Source organism: Natator depressus, chromosome 1 (genome assembly GCF_965152275.1).
Source record: "Natator depressus isolate rNatDep1 chromosome 1, rNatDep2.hap1, whole genome shotgun sequence".
Taxonomy (NCBI): domain Eukaryota; kingdom Metazoa; phylum Chordata; order Testudines; family Cheloniidae; genus Natator; species Natator depressus.
Genome location: NC_134234.1, coordinates 209990082 through 210010054, shown reverse-complemented (window position 1 = coordinate 210010054; position 19973 = coordinate 209990082). Strand labels below are relative to the sequence as shown.

The window sequence follows — 19973 nt, the reverse complement described above, 5'->3', positions numbered from 1 at the left end:
TAAACCAAAGCACAACAGAAAAACAAGAACACCCCCTGGGGTCTGACAATGAATGATGGGGTCCTTTTGAAAGATAAAAACAAGAGCCGATCAACATCCCCATCCTCAAACTCACCCCACCTCTGAACCCGTAGACCGTCTATATGTGTTCTCTGTGTCTCTGCTCCACCCTACCCTCCTGCATTCTGCAAAAAGGAACCTTTTAGCCTTTCCTCTCATGTATATGGAGCAAAATCTAGGGTTTGTTTTTTGTTCTCCTCTTTCCCTTTTTAATATTTGTTTTCCTTTTTCATGTACATTTTTTTCTTTTGTTATTTTTTTCTGGGGAGGAAAGAATGAAAAAATACAAATGTTGTTATATTTCTGTTATAGTCTCCTGTTGTAACTTTGGACTGTTAAAACTATAATTTCCTGTTATGGTTGGAAATATGTGATGATATGTGCACAACTCAATAAAGCATATAATTTTTTTTTACAAAAAGCAGAATGAATTAATACTAGCCAAAGCTGGGGATGAGGAGGGGACTAAAAGGATTCTGTAAATACGTCTGTGGGAGAAGAAATACCATAGACAAAGAAGGCCCACTTACCAATGAGAGAATGGATGAAATTAATGATGACACCGAAATGGCTGAGATATCCTACTCCTTTTTATTTTAAATCTGCTTTCAATAAGAAAAATAAGTTTGGACATTTAGTAAATAAGGAAAACCTTACAAAATAGCTATTAAAATGATTAGGTTTATATTTAGAAAATTTAAATACATTATAAATATATATTACACTTGGAAACATTAACACATATTGTCTTGTCAATATGCAATGCAGGGTTTAAAGGGAATTCTGCAGATAAACTTATTTTTGAAAAATTATGGGAACGAGGAGAGGCATCAGAGGACTTGGGGGAGAATGCAAATGTAGTGCTGACCTTCAAAACAATAAACATCGGGGAATGATGCTGGCAATCATCACCCTGTAATGCCAGTTTCTGTCCATGATAAAATAACTGAGCAGATCTTGAGGGAAAAATCGCTCACTAAAGTTGTGAAGGTTTAACAGAGTCCTGAGAAAAAAGCATTGTTTATGAATAATGCAGGGTGCCGCATAAGCCTGATGGTTGTTATTTTTTAGAATTACAGAATTAGTGGATGGTAGTTGTAGATATGTTGTACTCTGGACACAAATAAAGCAATTAAACCCTGTGTTTCGTGAAATCGTATCTCAAATTCCAGTTGGATTGGATAGAAACAGTCATATGGATTGAAAACTGGCTGAAAAACTGTAACCAGAGGATGATGATAAGCAGAAAAGCATTGAGTTGTTGGGTATCTGTGTGTTGAGATGCCACAGGGCTTGGTTTGGGGCCTGGTCTTATTTAATCTGATCGAGAAGAAGTTGGTCATATAAATGAAATACACAGATGATACTAAATTAGAAGGATCTGTGAATACCTGTGAGTACAGAGAAGTATTATAAAGTCATATAAAAATAAAGAGAGATTAGAAATATGGGCAGAAAAATAAGAAAACAAGATTCAGCTTGGAAAGTTTATCTAGAATGGCTGGAGAATGACCTGAGACATACATAATGAATGGGAGGAAGAAGCTTGCAAAGAGACAACGGAGGCTGGAAATTAGACATATCTTTGCAATGTGATATGACAATAATAAAGACTATTGCGATTTTGAGCTGTATGCACAAAGGCATCATATCATGGAACAGGGAGGCCCTGTCTGTATGATCTCTGTGTTCAGTTTGGGGTATCACACTACCAGAAAGATGTGTCAAGATGGTCACAGTTCAGACAAGAGCAACAGAAATGATACGGAGGGGCTGACTTATGGGGAGAATTGAAAAGAACTAAATCTGTGTGGCTGTGGTCAGAACAACATAAGGGGAGAACAACATAGTTGATGAGTATAAAAAACACAGAAGGAAAGGAATTATTTAGGGTGGTACTAAGAAGAATAACCTGTAGTGATGGAATGAAATTTAAAAAGTTTAGCCAGCATATTGGGAAAACCTTCCCAGATAATTGTATTCAGCTATGGAATAGTTTCCCAGAGGGACTGGTGGAGGTCCCAACCTTTTGCATGTTTGAAACTTGACTGGATACAGCAATGGTAGATATGCTGTAGGGATCAACCCTGCATTGACCACCAGCAGATGGTGGGGACCTTAATAAGTCTATTCCATCCTTGACTTCTGTGCTTCTTTGATTCTGACCTCACTCTGGGAAGCCTGGGAGACCCTTTCCTGCCTGCTTTGATTTCCCCTTTTCTTTGTGTCCAACAGTAAGAGGCGAGAGACCCCATATACAGACCGTCTGCAGCAGTACATCAGCACGCGGGGTAAGTGTTCACCAGGGATAGGTGGCAGGGAGAGTCTCTTCAGGGCTCACTCACGTCTCTTCCTCCCTGGGGTTTGGCTGTGATCATGGTTGGGCTATCTCTTCTTCCTCGTAGGGCTTGGGGTGAAGTATTACATTGACCCTTCGACCTACGAGGATCCCAATGAGGCTATTCGGGAATTTGCCAAGGAGATTGATGTGTCCTTTGTCAAGATTGAGGAGGTCATTGGATCAGGTAATGCAGGGAGAATGGCAAACCCCGCTTTATGGCCGATAGCTTTGCAACTCCTGATGTGACTCAATCCTGACCCACATCACTGCTAGCCCCCATTGAGAATCAACGCCTGCCCTACTTCCTGGAACAATATCAGTGCAGCTAGCCTGCATCCTGACCAGAATGCACCTTAACTTTAATCCCTAGCTTGGTCCAAAGCTGTGTCTAAAGCAGCATTGAAAAGGCCACCCCCAAATCCTTGGTTGACCCCCTGTTCTGTTTCAAACCTTAAAACACATCCTCGTTCAAATTGGAGCTTTGACCATGAATTTTATCCTAACCCGAACCCTAACACTAAACTGGGAGGAGTGGTAGGGTTAGGATACAGAGGAACCTAGACAAATTAGAGGGTTCAGCCAAAAGAAATCTGATGCAGTTCAACAAGGACAAGGCATTTTGGCATTTTGGGATGTATAAGTAGGGGCATAGCGAGAAGATCGAGGGACGTGATCGTTCCCCTCTATTCGACATTGGTGAGGCCTCATCTGGAGTACTGTGTCCAGTTTTGGGCCCCACACTACAAGAAGGATGTGGATAAATTGGAGAGAGTCCAGCGAAGGGCAACAAAAATGATTAGGGATCTGGAACACATGACTTATGAGGAGAGGCTGAGGGAACTGGGATTGTTTAGTCTGCAGAAGAGAAGAATGAGGGGGGGTTTGATAGCTGCTTTCAACTACCTGAGAGGTGGTTCCAAAGAGGATGGTTCTAGACTATTCTCAGTGGTAGAAGATGACAGGACAAGGAGTAATGGTCTCAAGTTGCAGTGGGGGAGGTTTAGGTTGAATAGTAGGAAAAACTTTTTCACTAGGAGGGTGGTGAAGCACTGGAATAGGTTACCTTGGGAGGTGGTATAATCTCCTTCCTTAGAGGTTTTTAAGGTCAGGCTTGAGAAAGCCCTGGCTGGGATGATTTAGTTGGGGATTAGGTACTGCTTTGAGTAGGGGGTTGGACTAGATGACCTCCTGAGGTCCCTTCCAACCCTGATATTCTATGATTCTAACCACTACCCTGGTCCTTGTTGGTCCCTGGAATCTTAACAGTAGACTGTTTTCCAGTCTATCCCTCACTAGGATCTCATGTTTCCCCATCTCATGCTAGCTGTGTTTTCTTCCTCCCTTGGCAGGAGAGTTTGGAGAGGTGTGTTTTGGGCGCCTGAAACCCCCGGGGAAGCGGGAGTACACAGTGGCCATCAAGACTCTGAAGTCAGGTTACACAGATGAGCAGCGGCGGGAATTTCTGAGTGAGGCCAGCATCATGGGGCAGTTTGAGCATCCCAATGTCATCCGCCTGGAGGGTGTGGTCACCAAGAGCCGACCCGTCATGATCGTCACAGAGTTCATGGAGAACGGCTCACTGGATTCCTTCCTCAGGGTATCCCAAGCTGGACTCTGCTCCACGCACCCGCACCTCTTTGTCACTGTCAGCTCCATCATTTAATCTCTCCATCCTCTTCTTCTCTATATCTGTCATATCTCAAGGCCAGTTCCCTGGAGGTGTGATGGAGATAATGATGAGACACTGAATGGATCTCTCTGGGCCCAATGTGTCGAGAATCTTCCATCACTGGCCAGGTCACCCAGTGGGAGATGGGTAGACTGTTCCACCGTCCAATACAAACTCACTGATGAGAAATATTTCCTGATATCCAGGCTAAAATGCCCCACTCTGCTTCCTGTCCTGCAGTTACTATTAATCCTATCCCCCGAGGCCTCCTTAGGGATGTGGTTTTCAAGCTGTGCATTATAGGGCATTTTTAGGTGGTCCATGGAGCTTCCTGTTGACCAAATAGTGGCACTTCTGCCTTCAAGCAGTAAAGCTTCGTGCTAATTATAGCCTCTTAGAGTTTTCAGAGGTTTTTTGATCAACTAAATTAAAACAGAACTGAAGATGGATTTCTCTGCTCCTTGTGAGCTGCTTCACCTCTTTCTTTACCAGATGTTTGATGATAATTCAACCACGGACAGATTTGCAGGTGACACTACAATTGGAAGGTTATACAGCACATAGAACCGAATTAGAGACCTGAAAGATCAGAGCAGAGAGGGCTGCAGGTCGCTCTTTTTTCCTGTAGCCTGGTCATCTAGCTGCTACAGAGATGATGGAGGATCAGGAGTTGGAGGCTAGGAGAGAAAGTGTCCCCAAGATTAGATGTATCTTCAGAAGTGGGTCTCCAGTATGAAACTGTTTGCGATCTATTGCCTTAAACTCCCCTCTCCTTCCTTGGTGTTTACACTTGTATGGTGCCTGTAGGTGGTTCTGTCTCTCCCAAATTTGGCTGAACATAGACATATTTAGTTCTTTTAAGTAACTTCATAATCCCTCATTGTTGCTTTTCTCTGCTGGCTGTAATTCCTGTGTCCACTGAGGCCTGAATCTTCTGGGTGTGTCTCTTTTGTCTGCAGCAACGAGAAGGACAGTTCAGCATGCTGCAGCTGGTGGGGATGCAGCGGGGGATCGCAGCTGGCATGCGTTACCTCTCGGACATGAACTATGTCCACCGTGACTTGGCTGCCCGTAACATCCTGGTCAACAGCAACCTGGTGTGCAAGGTGTCTGACTTTGGTTTGTCCCGCTTCCTGGAAGATGATGCCTCAAACCCCACCTATACTGGGGCCCTGGTGAGTTACTGGTGGGGAAACTGGGCTTATACTGTGACTGCCCTGCACAGGCCTGTCCTCCACTCACTGTTAATTCTTTATACAAGTCTCGTGTGTGCTCCTCTTACCTATAGAACAGGCAGTAGCTTGGGGACAAGATACCAGGAATGGGGTACAGCATCTTCCACCCCAAGTGCACCACTTCCAGCTCAGCCTCAGATTGAAAAGACTGGAGGGATTGGGAGTAGGGTGTAGAACCTTTCACCTTGAGGTCATCAGTTTTAACCTAGCCCCAGTCAGATAGTGACTGACAACTGCAGCCATGTAATCAGCTGTACAAAATGAGCTGGTGAGCTCAGAACATTGCCATGTGGGGTAAGGGTGCACATTCCAAACCCGATCAGCTGCAGTAGGCAACAGTTTGCTCCTGTGCTGGCCAGCTCAGCAGAGAGGCTGAGCACTGAGGCACCACAGAGACTGAACTCCTCTCCTGCCTCTGGGGTGCATGGGGTAAGTACTATACCCAAAATACCTGCCAAAAAACCTTGTACAGCACCTATGGGCAATACCTAAACCAGCCATTACATCTGTAGAGCTCAGACACCCCCTGGGCTCCCTGCAAGAGAGTGGGACTGGAGCCATCATCCTCTGTGCAGGGCTCAGAGGAGGATCCACTAGTTGGGTGGTGAGATGGGGATCAGATTAGTGTGCTTTGAGCAAGAGCCAGCAGCTGAGTGGCTTTGAATATTTTGTCAGTTGGGGAGTCAGGCCAGAAGAGAAAGGGATGAAAAGCTGATCAAGTACATTTGTCTCTGATGTTGGACGCTGGGATTTTCAAAGGAGTCTAAGGACTTCAAGTGCCTGACACCTATTGATGTTCAATAGGATTTGGGCACCTTCGACGCCAGTGAAAAATCCAACCATAAGGGTTAAACTTCATTAGACAATTGGATTTTCAGCAATCAAAGGTTGGACTCTGCTCTCATCCATGCCATGGGACAAGGTGGGGATCTGAGCATGACTAATTTAACCCCAAAACAACCAACAAAATATCATTGTTCTGCACTGGCACCACATTCTCTGGGCTGGGCTGGGTGCTGGGATCTGGGCTCAGCCATTCAATGAAGTCTGTTCCTTGGATTCTCCATGCCTCACCAGCGCTCTGCTTTCTCCTTCTCTCCCTCTGCTCTTCAGGGTGGCAAGATCCCCATCCGCTGGACTGCTCCCGAAGCCATCCAGTACCGCAAGTTCACATCCTCCAGCGATGTCTGGAGCTATGGCATCGTCATGTGGGAGGTGATGTCGTATGGCGAGAGGCCTTACTGGGACATGTCTAATCAGGATGTAAGTTCTGGTTGGGCAGGAATGTATGTGTCTCTCTGCTCTCACTGATGTCCCTCCTGAAGGTGGAACAGGCCCAGATACATCTCAATGGCTGAAGCCAGTGTTTCCCAGGTCTTATCGTGGCATGTTTCTTCCTTTGCTGCAGGTAATTAATGCTATTGACCAGGACTATCGCCTGCCACCACCCCCAGACTGCCCCACTGTCTTGCACCTTCTCATGCTTGACTGCTGGCAGAAGGAGCGGGTTCAGAGGCCCAAATTCGAGCAGATAGTCAGTGCTCTAGACAAGATGATCCGCAAGCCATCCGTGCTTAAAGCCACCGGCACAGGGAGCAGCAGGTGAGATGGGCCATGGGCAGAAGACAGGTGAGGTGTGGCTGGGGTGCTAGGCTAGGACCATGAGCAGAAGGAGCGGGAGAGATCTGAGACTGGGATCAATTAAGAATTTAAAAGGGCATGTATGTGTGTGTGTGAAGATGGAACCAGTGCCTGGTGCACTTTACAAATGGGATTAGGGGTGATCTTGGTGATGGGAGTGTGGGGGCTGAGTGTAAGGGGAGAGGAATCTCTGCAGCAGGGCAGCCAGTGTTAGGGGTGAGCATGAAATGGGGGACCTTGCAGATGAAGGGAGGGGAATACCTGTGGTGGGTACATTGGGGATTAGGGGTGAGCAGAGGAAGGAGGACCCAGACTGTGGAGAAAAGGAAATCTTTACTTAAATCTGGAATTAGAAATGTGTCTCGCATATGATATTTTCCCATCTGCATTTCCCAGCCTGTTGGAACCAGATGCAGGAGTTCAGCAGAGGGGATGTCTCTGGGGATAGATGCAGCCAGGATTAGATGGCTCCAGAGTGGATGACGGAAACACGTCCTGCTGGCCTGGAGGGATTTTCCCGTGGGTTTTAAACCTCGGCCCAGCACAGCACAGTGCAAGGCTGGGGGAGGGGAGGAGTGCGTGCTTGTGCTCAGTTTATTAAACACCAATATAGAAAGAGACTTTTAGCCTTGGGACAGATTCAAAAGGCAGGAAAAGCAGAAAATCTCATTTATATACCATGGTTTCTTTAGCCTTTGGCTGCTGCTTACTCCTGTTCCCTTTGATGAAGGAAAGTGTTGGAGCCTAAAAGAGCCACTCTATATGCGTGAGATAACTGCTAACTGGCTGTTCTAAGGGGAGTAGCTCAGAGAGGGAGAGCTCGTCCACAACTGGGGAGACATAGGGAGTGACTTCACCAGCCCCATCTCCCCAGTTTTGGAAAGCCGCCCAGCTCCAAGGGATCTTCACCCAAACAGTGAGGCAAGATCCAGCAAGTGCCGGAGAGTCTGGGACAACTAGGGATGCTTGTCCAGAGGGATTCATGATGGAGCGCGATTAGGGCGGGACTGTCACCTGTTTAGCAGGTTGAGTTGGGTTGGGTGCTTTTAAGGGAAATGGAGGATGCTTGTAAGAGAGAGCCTGGGCACCAGGCAGGAGCTTGTGGAGATGCTGGGGCATGGTGGAGGGATATTAGTGTCTATCCTTATTCCTTGCTGCTCTGGTGTTGTCCCCCTTCCTTTCTGCTCTCCTCTGGACTGAGTATTGTAATTGGCTGGTAAGCATTGGTCATGTGAACTTTTAGCACTTAAGTTCCCTCTTCTTTTGCAGACCATCCCAGCCCCTGCTGAGCAACTCACCCCCAGACTTCCCCTCACTCACCAGTGCCCATGAATGGCTGGATGCCGTCAAGATGGGCCGCTACAAGGAGAATTTTGACCAGGCCGGACTGACCACCTTCGATGTCATCTCACGTATGACACTGGAGTAAGTAAAGTTGGGATGGAGCAGAGGATGCTGGGTGCTGAGGGCTTCCGCCTAAGGAGAAACATCCAGAGTGGAAGAGGAGCTAGGAGATAAGGAGTAGGGAATCTTCAAAGGATACACACAGAGGTAATGGAGGGGCAGTTCAGAGCAGGGCAACTGCCATCTAACATCCTTTTAGGCCCTTTCTACCCTCGAAGTACAACTGCGTATTTGTAACCAGCTCTGACACTCATCTGACCCGAGTAAAACATACACAAGGGAGTTGTGCCCACACAGCCACTTTTTCCACACCAGGATTATGTGTGGGACATGTTTGTGCATCAGCCACCACACCACTGCACAACTGAATTTGCATTAGTGCATTCTGGGAAAACCTGGGCTGCTGCTGTCCCATAGTACCCCAGCAGGAGGGCAGGAACACAGAGCGACACCAGCAGCTCATGGGACAGTGCACTCTGGGATCTCCTTCCACACTGAGAGCTGGGAAGGAGGAGGACCAGCCAGACCAGGCACACGGCACAGTCAGAGGGTGTCTATCTACAAAGCAGAAATACTGTGCTGTTTGGGCTATAGGGAGACAACTACCTGCCAGGCTAGACCTGTGGCAGCACCATCGGTACTAACCATGCTGGCTGTGACATAAACCATGTTTAGTGCCAACCATGCCACAAATTGGGTTAAAAGTGGGTAACAGTGAAGACAAAGACAGAGCCAGAGAAAGGGAAGTGACACAGAGGAAGTGGGTTGGGACAGTTCAGAACAGGAGCCCCATCTTTACCATGCACCCTTTCTCTCACAGAGATATCCAGCGCATTGGGATCACCCTGGTTGGTCACCAGAAGAAGATTCTCAACAGCATCCAGCTCATGAGAGTTCACTTGAACCAGCTCGAACCAGTGGAGGTCTGAGGTTTAGACCATTCTCCCACCTCCAAACTCCAGGAAGGGAGTTCAGAGGGATTTTCACTATCAATGGGAGCAGACGAGGAGATCCCTGGAGACTTTGTGCAGTGGGCATTAAATGTCCCATGCCACCAAACCAAACCCTTGCAGTGATTTGACTGCAATGCTACAGAACTTGTGCCATTCAGATGTGGGTGATCTTGTACACTGGGGAAGGACTGGGGGAAGAGAGGGCTACTGTAATGTGGGGAGGAGCTGGAAGATAATTTGGACAGATCAGACACACCTGCTGCCTCTTCTCTGCCAGCAGATGGGATCAAAAACATTACAAAGCTGTCATTGGACTGTGTCTGCAGCTGGGAGCCCATCAAAGCCACACAGACATTTTTCACCCTGAACCAGGCAAAATAAAGGCAGAGGAAAGTTACATTTTTTTTCTAAAAGAAAATAGTCCAGGTGTGTGAGGTTCTTTCTCAGGTACTATGGGGATTGGGCAGGCCAGCCACCTGCCATCCTTGGCTTGATGGGGAGCTGGAGCACCAAGTGGGGATACATTATGTAACAGAAGATGGGGTGAGTGACCTGGTTACTGCTGTGCTTTCCTGTTCCAGGGAAGGGCTGGGAAGGCAACAGTGAGGTCAGAGCTCCACACCGCTTGGTGACAGGCAACAGTGGGGCCTTGAGTCTGCACCATGGTCCCAGAGGATGGGAGGGAAACATATTCACTGGTGCCTGGGGTGGGGAAGGGAATCAGGTGGTCCCTGGATCCACACTGCTCCATTTCCCAAGTTGGAAGGGGTGGCTGAGCAGAGATTCCTGGATCCCCCCTGCTGGGCTCTGGCCATTCGAGGGGGATTCTGGCTCTAGGGATCACAGAGGAAGGGAGAGGAGCAGAGCCTTTAGACTCCCACTGACAGATGGTTCTGGTTCCATTCCAGTCCCTGTTGGGAAGGAGAGACCTAGGTTCTGATTCCACACCACTTTGCACCCAAGAGGCGCAGGGGCTTCTGATTCCCTTCCCAGGCCATTATGGACATTGGGGAAGGTGACAGAGTGACCTCTTGGAGCAGAAGGTTCTTTCTTCGCCGACTCTCGTTGGCCCCCCAGAGCAGAGGAGAAAATGAAATAAACACAGACCAGAGAAGGGGAGTGTGTGGAGGATTTTACTGGGAGGAAATTGAACTCCATGCAGGCCATTTGATCACTATAGATCTACATACACATTTAGCACCTTTCATAATCCCCCATCAAGAAGGGACCAATGAAGATCAATCAGCCATGGCCTACAACCAGAGGAAGTAACCAGTCCCAACCAATCATATCTCTGATCTTTAAACAGGAGGGAGAGCTCCCAGGGAATGCATACTCTGGAACTCACCATAAAATCCATTATCTGGCAGTAAAACAAAGTCACTCTAGCATGACGAAGTCTACAGGAGGCAAGTTGTGTGTCCCCTTCTGATAGGCTAGTACTTGCCCGCTGACACATCTTCACCCTGGGTAAGGGGCCGGGCCTTTGGGAGCCAAGAGAAGACATGTGGGTGCCTCTGTACAGATCTATATTAAAGGGTGAAGCTGAGCCCAGATTTCAGGGCTTTATAGAAGCACTGGGGCATGGGTGAGCAGAACACCTCAGGGGCCTTGTACCAACAAGTCTTCTCTGGTGCCTCTGCAGGATGAGATGTCCTGACCCATCCATACCCCTCTGCTAGCCCCCTGCAGTACAGCCTACCATTCTATAGCAAACCACTCCCCAACACCCAGGCCTGGGGGTGGAGTTTGAAAGGCAGGGCTGTTGCAGACATTAACCCTGCATGGGCTGAAGTCCTGTGGTCAGCTAAGCAGCTGAGAGGAGGGCAGGAATCCATTTCTTTAAAGGTAATAAACAGACTGACAGCTGGACTCAGAAAGGGACTGGAGGAGATTTCTTTTAAAGGAGGAGGTCAACATTACTCCAAGTAAAATTCACAGTTCAGACCCTTCAATGCACTGAAATAGTAAAATATATTAATTTATTTTTAACAGAGGGAGAGAAAGAGAAAACTCCTGATTCAAATGTAAATAAAACTAAATACAAAAATAATCCAGGGGCCCTTTGAGCGGGGGGGTAGGGCTGGGGGACAAGAGAGTCACAGCAGCACAAAGACAGTCGGAGGATAAAAAAGCATCAGCGCTGGAACCTGTCAGCAAGCCCATGCCTAGAAAAGCTCTCTGTTGCTTGCCAAAGTGTCTGGGAATTCAGAGCACAACCCGATCCAGATTTACACCCGCTATGCTTGCCAGCGAAATCTACACCATCTGAGACCAAACTCGCACCTTCAGTGCCAAAAACACAGACATCACCATGGGATGCTAAGGAGACGCTCCAGTTGCTACCGCTACCATGGTAGCAGACGCACCTTCCACAGGCCTCCACTAGAGGGCACTGGTACACGTTTGCACTAGTGAATATACTTTAGCAGTACTGCCATCTGTGTGAGGAATCGGACATTTTTCCTCTTGAATGGTCTGGGTTGATGGGGAAGAAGTTAGTGAGTGTTTACATTCATGCAATGGGTGACCAGCCCCATGTCCTCACACGCTCCAGGCACTCCATTTAGCCCCACAGAGAGCTGCTGTGGAGTGAGCCGTCCATACGGGAGTGCAGGCAATAGGACATTTACTACTGCCAGGTGTCCATGCCGGAACGTGGCCTTTACCACTGGCAGGAGAGAGGGATCACTCACTGCAAGGAGGCAGACGAGCAGTCACTCAGACATGGTAGACCTCCTCTTCCTTCTCCATGGCAAGGTTCACATGGCCGTACAGCTGGCCTAGGGTGCTGTGCCTCAGAATGTCCCAGCCATGACTGGAGCTCCTCCGGGACAGGCTTGGCGACACAGCTGGAGTGCTGCAAGGGGTCTTCTTCCTGTACAGAGCCTCCATGTCCTTCTCATCCTCCAGCTCCTGTTTCTTCTGTGAGTACTTGTCAAAGTCTTCTGTGATCTGGGACTTAAATGCTTCCATGTAGCGGTGCATCTTGTGCTGCCTGCCTTCGCATCGGTCTTCCACCCTGTAGGCAGGATGAGAACAAAGTCAGTCAAGACCAGTGTGCTAGGAATACCTACATCTCACACTTTTCAGCCCCAAGCCAAAGCAGAAGCCAAACCAACTAGGCCTCTCCTACCAATGCAATGTCTCCCTCTCTCCAAAAGAACTACACTACACTACAGGCCTGAGCCACTGCAGTCAGGGGAAAAATCTTACTTTCGTGTTACATGATGATCTCTCACCTAGCTGTGGGAACTGATACAGAGAGGTAACTCTCCATGCTTCACCTCCCCTGCAATAGCAGCCGCTGCAAGAGCAGAATGGAAAGCAAATTATTGCCTGACCTCCCTCCATCTGGTGCTTTTAGTACACAATTCATAAGTCACCTGTGGAATTCATTTGCACAAGATCTCACTGAGGCAAAGACCTGAGAAGGATTCAGGAAAGCATTCTGCATTTCTGTGAGTAATGAAAACAGCCACAGTTCCATTAGCAAGGATAAAATACTATGAGGGTTATAAAACCCTGCTGCTTTGGAGAACAAGCCAAATTCCAGCAGGCTGGCTCAAGGAAGGAACTTCCCCTAAGGAACAACTATTTCATAATTACCCATGCTGGGGTTCCTTACGCCTGCCTCCGAGGTTCGTGTTACTGGGTCCTGTCAGAGACAGGATACTAGATTAGCGGGATCTGTGCCAGTCTGGCAATTCCTGGGTCCTGCTGCCGAAAAGCAGAGCAGGCAGCAAGTGCCCTCCCGCTCTGGTCTCTCTGCCGACATAGATACTGAATCAGTGTGCATCCACTGTCTCACCCAAGCAACAGTTTGTTTACCTCAAAGGCAAGGCCTTTCCCATAAGCTTTCCAAGGCAAGGAGCCACTGGTGCTAGGCTTTTGTATCTGTTCCTGGAGGGGAAGGAAGGTGGTGGCAATCTGAGCAGTGCAGAGTGCAGACGTTCTCTCTCCTAAAAACCCAGCTGGGAGTGGGCAAATTGCATGGCCTGCAGCCTAGGGGCAGCGCTAGTGCACTATGGCAACTCTGCGTTAGGGCTGGAGGGCAAGGGATCAGTTAGTGTCTGCCTACATTTTGCTAGGAGCATCCCTTCTTCCTAGCCCATTAACCCTCTGGCTGATGCAGGGTCACAGAGAGCCTGTCTGTCCCTTCACACAGATATCTCTAGTGTTCAGGAATCTCAGGAAGGAAAGGAGCGGCTGTAGCTCCTTGAATCCCAAACCATGAGCCCTGCTGAGCTGCAAAAAAGGCTCTGGGGCATGGAGGGAGATGAAGAGGAGTACCAAGGAGTCTAGCAATAACTGAGGGATGGGTATGGAGTTACCCTCACTGTTACGGTTTTTAGTTATGCTGGAGTTATTGATTTAATTAGCAGCCTGGAGTGACTGGATTAGCAGAGTGATTGGAGTAGCCGATGATGAGTTGTAACTCAAGCTGTTGCATCCTCACTGCATCACTAGCTCAAGATCACTCGACCTTCAACCCAACCCAGCCAGCACTGCTTAACTTGAGCTAGAGATTTTTGTGTGTGGACAGGAGTGAAGTTAAGGGTAACCAATAGGGCTGTCAAGTGTTTTAAAAAATTAATCGTGATTAATCGCACTGTTAAACAATAATACAATACCACTTAAATATTTTTGGATGTTTTCTACATTTTCAAATATATTGATTTCAGTTAAAACACAGACTACAAAGTGTACACTGCTCACTTTATATTTATTTTTGACTACAAGTATTTGCTCTGTAAAAAAACAAAAAAATTGTATTTTTCAATTCACCTAATACAAGTAGTGTAGTGAAATCTCTTTATCATTAAAGTTTAACTTACAAATGTAGAATTACGTACAAAAAAAAACTGCATTGAAAATAAAACAATGTAAAATTTTAGAGCCTGCAAGTCCACTCAGTCCTACTTCTTGTTCAGCCAATCACTCAGACATACAAGTTTGTTTACATTTGCAGGAGATAATGCTGCCTGCTTCTTGTTTGCAATGCCACCTGAAAGTGAGAACAGGCATTCTCATGGCACTGTTGTAGCCGGCATCGCAAGATATTCACGTGCCAGATGCACTAAAGATTCATACGTCCCTTCACGCTTCAACCATCATTCAAGGGGACACGCGTCCATGCTAATGAGAGGTTCTGCTCGATAACAATCCAAAGCAGTGCGGACCGAGGCATGTTCATTTTCATTATTTGAGTCAGACGCCACCAGCAGAAGGTTGATTTTCTTTTTTGGTGGTTTGGGTTCTGTAGTTTCCACAATGGAGTATTGCTCTTTTAAGAATTCTGAAAGCATGCTCCACACCTCGTCCCTCTCAGATTTTGGAAGGTTCTTCAGATTCTTAAACCTTGGGTCAAGTGCTGTAGCTTTCTTTAGAAATCTCACATTGGTATGTTTGCGTTTTGTCAGATCTTCAGTGAAAGTGTTCTAAAAATGAACAACGTGCTGGGTCATCATCCGAGACTGCTATAACATGAAATATATGGCAGAATGCATGTAAAATAGAGCAGGGGACATACAATTCTCCTCCAACGAGTTCAGTCACAAATGTAATTAACGCATACTTTTTTTTAATGATCATCATCATCATGGAAGCATGTCCTCTGGAATGGTGGCCAAAGCATGAAGGGGTATACAAATGTTTTGCTTATCTGGCATGTAAATACCTACAAAAGTGCCATGCAAATTCCTGTTCTCACTTTCTGGTGACATTGTAAATAAGAAGCAGGCAGCATTATCTCCTGGAAAGGTAAACAAACTTGTTTGTCTTAGCAACTGGCTGAACAAGAAGTAGGGCTGAATGGACTTGCAGGCTCTGAAGTTTTACATTGTTTTGTTTTTGAGTGCAGTTATGTAACAAAAAAAATCTACATTTGTAAATTGCACTTTTGTGACAAAGAGATTGCACTACAGTACTTGTATGAGGTGAATTGAAAAATATTATTTTTTGTTTATCATTTTTACAGTGCAGATGTTTATAATAAAAAATAATATACACTTTGATTTCAATTACAACACAGAATATATATGAAAATGTAGAAAAAATCCAAAATATTTAATAAATTTCAATTGATATTCTATTGTTTAACAGTGCAATTAAAACTGCAATTAATCGTGATTATTTTTTTTTTTAGTTAGTCACATGAGTTAACTGCGATTAATCGACAGCCCTAGTAACAAGAGTTATAACTCAAGCTAACTGTGATGTGAAGACACACCCTTAGTCTCTGTCGGTACCATCATTATCTACTGTATAGACAGTTATGGGATCTCAATGGGATTAAATGCTTCACAAAAAGTTATCCTTGTGCACACAAATGGAGCTAAACTTATAGCTAGGTTTTGGGTCTGGAAGAAACTGGCCCTTCCCTGGTAGGGGAATACCAACAGGGACCTTGAGGGAAGGGAGCACTGAGTCATGCACACAGATGTGTGCAGTAGATATCCGGCATGGTCAATTTCTCTTGATCATAGAGCACTCTAGGAACTGGCGGACTGTCATTGATGGATAGCCCAGCAGAGTAAAACCTACAGTCATGCAGCATAATCCTTCATGTTCCAGCCCAGCACCTCCCCCCAAGATTTTACACTATGCTCCAGCACTCAGGGGGTCACAGTGCTCTGAGCATGAGGCTGTTCCGCTTCAGTGTTGCTTTAATTGCTGTATGGAACTGATGTGAAATCTCTGTGTCCATTGCTGCAGGCCATGCCCCTACAAGTCTTGGACAGTAGGGAGAAATTACTCCCCCTTATGCTCTGCTGCATGAAGTGCAGAGAGGAGGATGCTAGACTTAAGTGTATTGGAAAAGCCCAGTGGCTCAGTTATTGCACATTTCTTTTCTAGCAGTTGCTAATGCTGGATCCTATCCCAAACAGCTCCTGATTGAGCTATACAATATTATGAGGGGGGATTTCTTCCTGACTTTCCTAACTGCTGATTAGCTTATTCCTTGAAGAAATGAAGATGGATGCCCAGTGTGAGCCATTCCCTAACTAATCTAACTACAGATACTGCTCCTATACTGGCAGCCACTATCGTTTGCAGGCACTTGTGTAGTGCAGTTTGGAGTAAGCCCAAAGTCAGCAACTGGAACCCCCTTGCTATTCAGCTTCACAGAGCAGGTCTATTCCGACAGTGACTCTATGGCATCATGGGCCTCAGAGACTCCTGATCAAATGCACTCAGTTTACCAGTAAAAGGCCATTTGTTTCTGACAGTCTCTCTTAGCCTAGAATCTAATGACCAGATTTTTCAAGGTATCTAAAGATGCAGGTAATGACCTAGTGAGATTTTCAAGTGCATCATTTTCACTATTAGGCACCTAGGCTCTTTTGAAAATCCCACTAAGCCACTACCTGCATCTTTAGGCACCTAAATACATTTTTCAGTCTGGCCCTGAGAGTCAAGATGGGCTCTTTCCATCTCACACACATCATCACCTGAAATAAAGGCTCTGCAGGTCACATTAAGCTCTCAGTTCTACCTGGGCAACCCACATGCCTCCATGCTTTATCTCTGGTGTCATCTGTGCAACCCTATTGTAATCAGTAGGTTTGCACAGATGTAACAGATTGACACTTAATGAACAATTCTGTTAATGCTGCACAAGAAGGAATAGGTTCCAATTCCCTCTCTCTGAACTGTGTAGGCTCTGCAGACAACCAGGAGTAAAAAGCAATGAAAACTTATTTTAGCCATAAATCAGCAAATCTGATAGATACCAGAGTCAGATATGCTGAGTGATAAAGGCAGTTTTTACATAGTTACTTTTCTGAGCAGAACCTTCAACTTAATGTTGTCTTATCAAAAGAACCTTAATTATAATGGGTGCATAATAGCTTCTGTAATAATGAAAGTTGCAAAACAGTTGCCATTATAATCCGCTGTTTTCACATGCTCATAACTTTCCAAAATGATTCACCTTCAGGGCTGCTGTAATTTTCCAAGCTTAAAAAGAAAAGGAGGACTTGTGGCACCTTAGAGACTAACCAATTTATTTGAGCATAAGCTTTCGTGCGCTACAGCTCACTTCATCGGATGCATACTGTGGAAAATACAGAAGATGTTTTTATACACAGAAACCATGAAAAAATGGGTGTTTATCACTACAAAAGGTTTGCTCTCCCCCCACCCCACTCTCCTGCTGGTAATAGCTTATCTAAAATGATCACTCTCCTTACAATGTGTATGATAATCAAGGTGGGCCATTTCCAGCACAAATCCAGGTTTTCCAAGCTTAGGCTCTGTGTGGATGTGTTTTTGTTGTTGTTTTGTTTTTGCTTTTGTTTTGGAAAGTTAAAACAAAATCCCTTCAGCTGTTTTCAAATTCAGCCAGGATGGGAAAAAAAAAAAAAAACTTGTTTCCTTTCCTCCCCCCTTTAAAAAAGCCCCACAAATGATTTCCTTTGAAGAGCTGCAGCAAAAATAGCAGTGGCTTGAAACTTGGCCTGGATGAAGTCTGCACTGAGAATTAGTGTCTTTACTTGCTTGGAGAAATATTAATTTTAATTAACAAAAGGTTATGACTGTTTCCAAACTGTATCCAACGCCCAGTAGAAACTGTATCAAACCTGCCCAATGTTTACTTGATTAGAAAACTACTTTTTGTTAATTAAAAATATGTAAAGACTGTTTGAAAATTGAATCAGACACACCCACTAGAAAACCAGGTGCCAGCTTAGATATGCACCGTAGGCAACTTCTTAACAGTGTACACGTGGAAACTTGCACATTTAAAATGTTTCTCATTTGAACTGCTGAACTCTCTTCCCAGAGAGATCTAAACATTAAGTTAACATTGAAGACAGTTGGTTTGGTAGTTTTTAAGCTTCAAAAGTTGTCAGGGAACCCTGAGTCCACGCTCCTTCCCCCTCACTCATAGTACAAACTGGTACATGCATGGGTGCAGAGGACAGTGAGCTCCTTTCCTCGTGGAAGGGATGGGATCTGGGGGGGACATTTAAGGCTGCATATCTGGAAGCACTGCTCAACAGTGAGACAGCACTGCCTAACAGCTCGTTCCCCTCTATTCGACATTGGTGAGGGCTCACTGTCCAGCTTTTATTACTTGAGTCGTTTATAAGCTGGACTGCACAACAATGGAAGATAGACTGCATTGAGTGGGTGGGAGCTGGACTAGGTGTGAGCTCACAGCCTTTTCCATCTCCGATTCCTATAATTCTCCCATGGATCTTGCCCATCCTCAGGTTGCAGAGCCCAGGCTATTGCCACCTGAAATGGCTCCCTTTCACAGGGGGCTGCACTGTCAGAACAGGGTGGATTAACGCCATCTTCCTCTCTGACAGGGTTGCACAAGAGAATCCACTCTGTTTAGTCAACATGTGGGCAAGCCCCACAGAACTCACCTGAGGTACCAGTGGTCCCCCAAGCCATACTCCAGCCCACATATCCCAGAGCGAGGCCAGAGGCATTGTGGGAGTTTCCGCTCCAGCATGACAGTAGTGGCAACAACCTTCAAAACACAAAAAAGATGTTGGCAAGACATCTTGGGGTGCAGAAACGGGGAAGTGGGTAGAACAAGCAGCAGGAAATCATGGGGGCATAGATGGTATCTATACTTCTCATAGACACATATGAGTGAAATACCTACACACGTGCCTACACAATGGGCCCCATTTCAGCCCTCCTCTGCCCTGGGCTGAAATACATTCCTGTTCCATGTTTTTTCATTCATTGATCTCCTCCTCCAAAAACACACATGCATTCTACTGCCAAGAACTCAACCCTCCCCACACTGGACGAACCCACAAGGCTCTGCGGTCATCACTCCTGGGTTACACACATACCCTAATAGGAGCTCCTGACCCTGCCCTGTCCTAGGCTCAGAGTGAGTCTATGTATTAAGGCCCCTTCACATGTGGCTGAGCAGCACCCTCACCTGCGCTCTCCAAAGCTCGTCCCGCTCATGGGCCACGCGCCAGTGGGTGTCACCCATCATGGCGATGAGCAAGTTGAGCATGAGGAGGGTGGCAATGACAGCGAAGGCAGAGTAGGTGATGCCGTACATGAAGGGCAGGTCCACTTCATAGTTGGCGGGACCATCGATGATGGTGAGGAAGAGCTCAAAGGTGCTGAAGAGAGCTATGGGGTAGTTATAGAAGTGGCCCAGCTCATCGGGGTTTTCAGTCTGGAAGATGACGTAAAAAGCTGGCATAGAGATGAAAGGAGGGAAAATGAGTGAGGAAGCCTCTGTGCTTTCTCTGCTCTGCCCTACACCATCCTACCATCTGCCTGAAACAATAGTATAGAGTTAGATTTTAGCCCAGGGCAGCCATGCATGCCAGCTGCAGTCAGACAGCCCCAGTTTCCAGGGTGGCCTTTCTGTGTCACAGAACTCATAGGACACTTAATAGTCCTGAGTGCTATTTGGGACTCATGTTGTTTAATGAGTCTCAAGTTGCAGTGGGGGAGGTTTAGGTTGGATATTAGGAAAAACTTTTTCACTAGGAGGGTGGTGAAACACTGGAATGCATTACCTAGGGAGGTGGTAGAATCTCCTTCCTTGGAAGTTTTTAAGGTCAGGCTTGACAAAGCCCTGGCTGGGATGATTTGATTGGGGATTGGTCCGGCTTTGAGCAGGGGGTTGGACTAGATGACCTCCTGAGGTCCCTTCCAACCCTGATATTCTATGATTC

The 19973-nt window shown here is 46.3% G+C and overlaps 2 protein-coding genes across 3 annotated transcripts in view; one reads left to right on the top strand and one right to left on the bottom strand.

Moving 5' to 3' along the window:
- LOC141974762 (ephrin type-B receptor 5) overlaps window positions 1-9689 on the top strand; it is a 128515-nt gene extending 118826 nt beyond the window's left edge. For both annotated transcript variants that reach the window (XM_074934737.1, XM_074934738.1), the window contains 8 exons: window positions 2296-2351; window positions 2466-2585; window positions 3751-3998; window positions 5030-5245; window positions 6419-6568; window positions 6714-6907; window positions 8216-8371; window positions 9171-9689. In XM_074934737.1, coding sequence (XP_074790838.1) covers window positions 2296-2351; window positions 2466-2585; window positions 3751-3998; window positions 5030-5245; window positions 6419-6568; window positions 6714-6907; window positions 8216-8371; window positions 9171-9279 — 1249 coding nt within the window. In that variant the 3' untranslated portion in view covers window positions 9280-9689. The remainder of the gene's footprint in view (window positions 1-2295; window positions 2352-2465; window positions 2586-3750; window positions 3999-5029; window positions 5246-6418; window positions 6569-6713; window positions 6908-8215; window positions 8372-9170) is intronic.
- A 2335-nt stretch (window positions 9690-12024) lies between these two features.
- Window positions 12025-19973, bottom strand: part of LOC141984741 (transient receptor potential cation channel subfamily V member 6-like) — an 82556-nt gene continuing 74607 nt past the window's right edge. The window contains exons 13-15 of the mRNA XM_074948089.1: window positions 19217-19485; window positions 18684-18790; window positions 12025-12325 (exon numbers count right to left, since the gene is read on the bottom strand). Coding sequence (XP_074804190.1) covers window positions 12025-12325; window positions 18684-18790; window positions 19217-19485 — 677 coding nt within the window. The remainder of the gene's footprint in view (window positions 12326-18683; window positions 18791-19216; window positions 19486-19973) is intronic.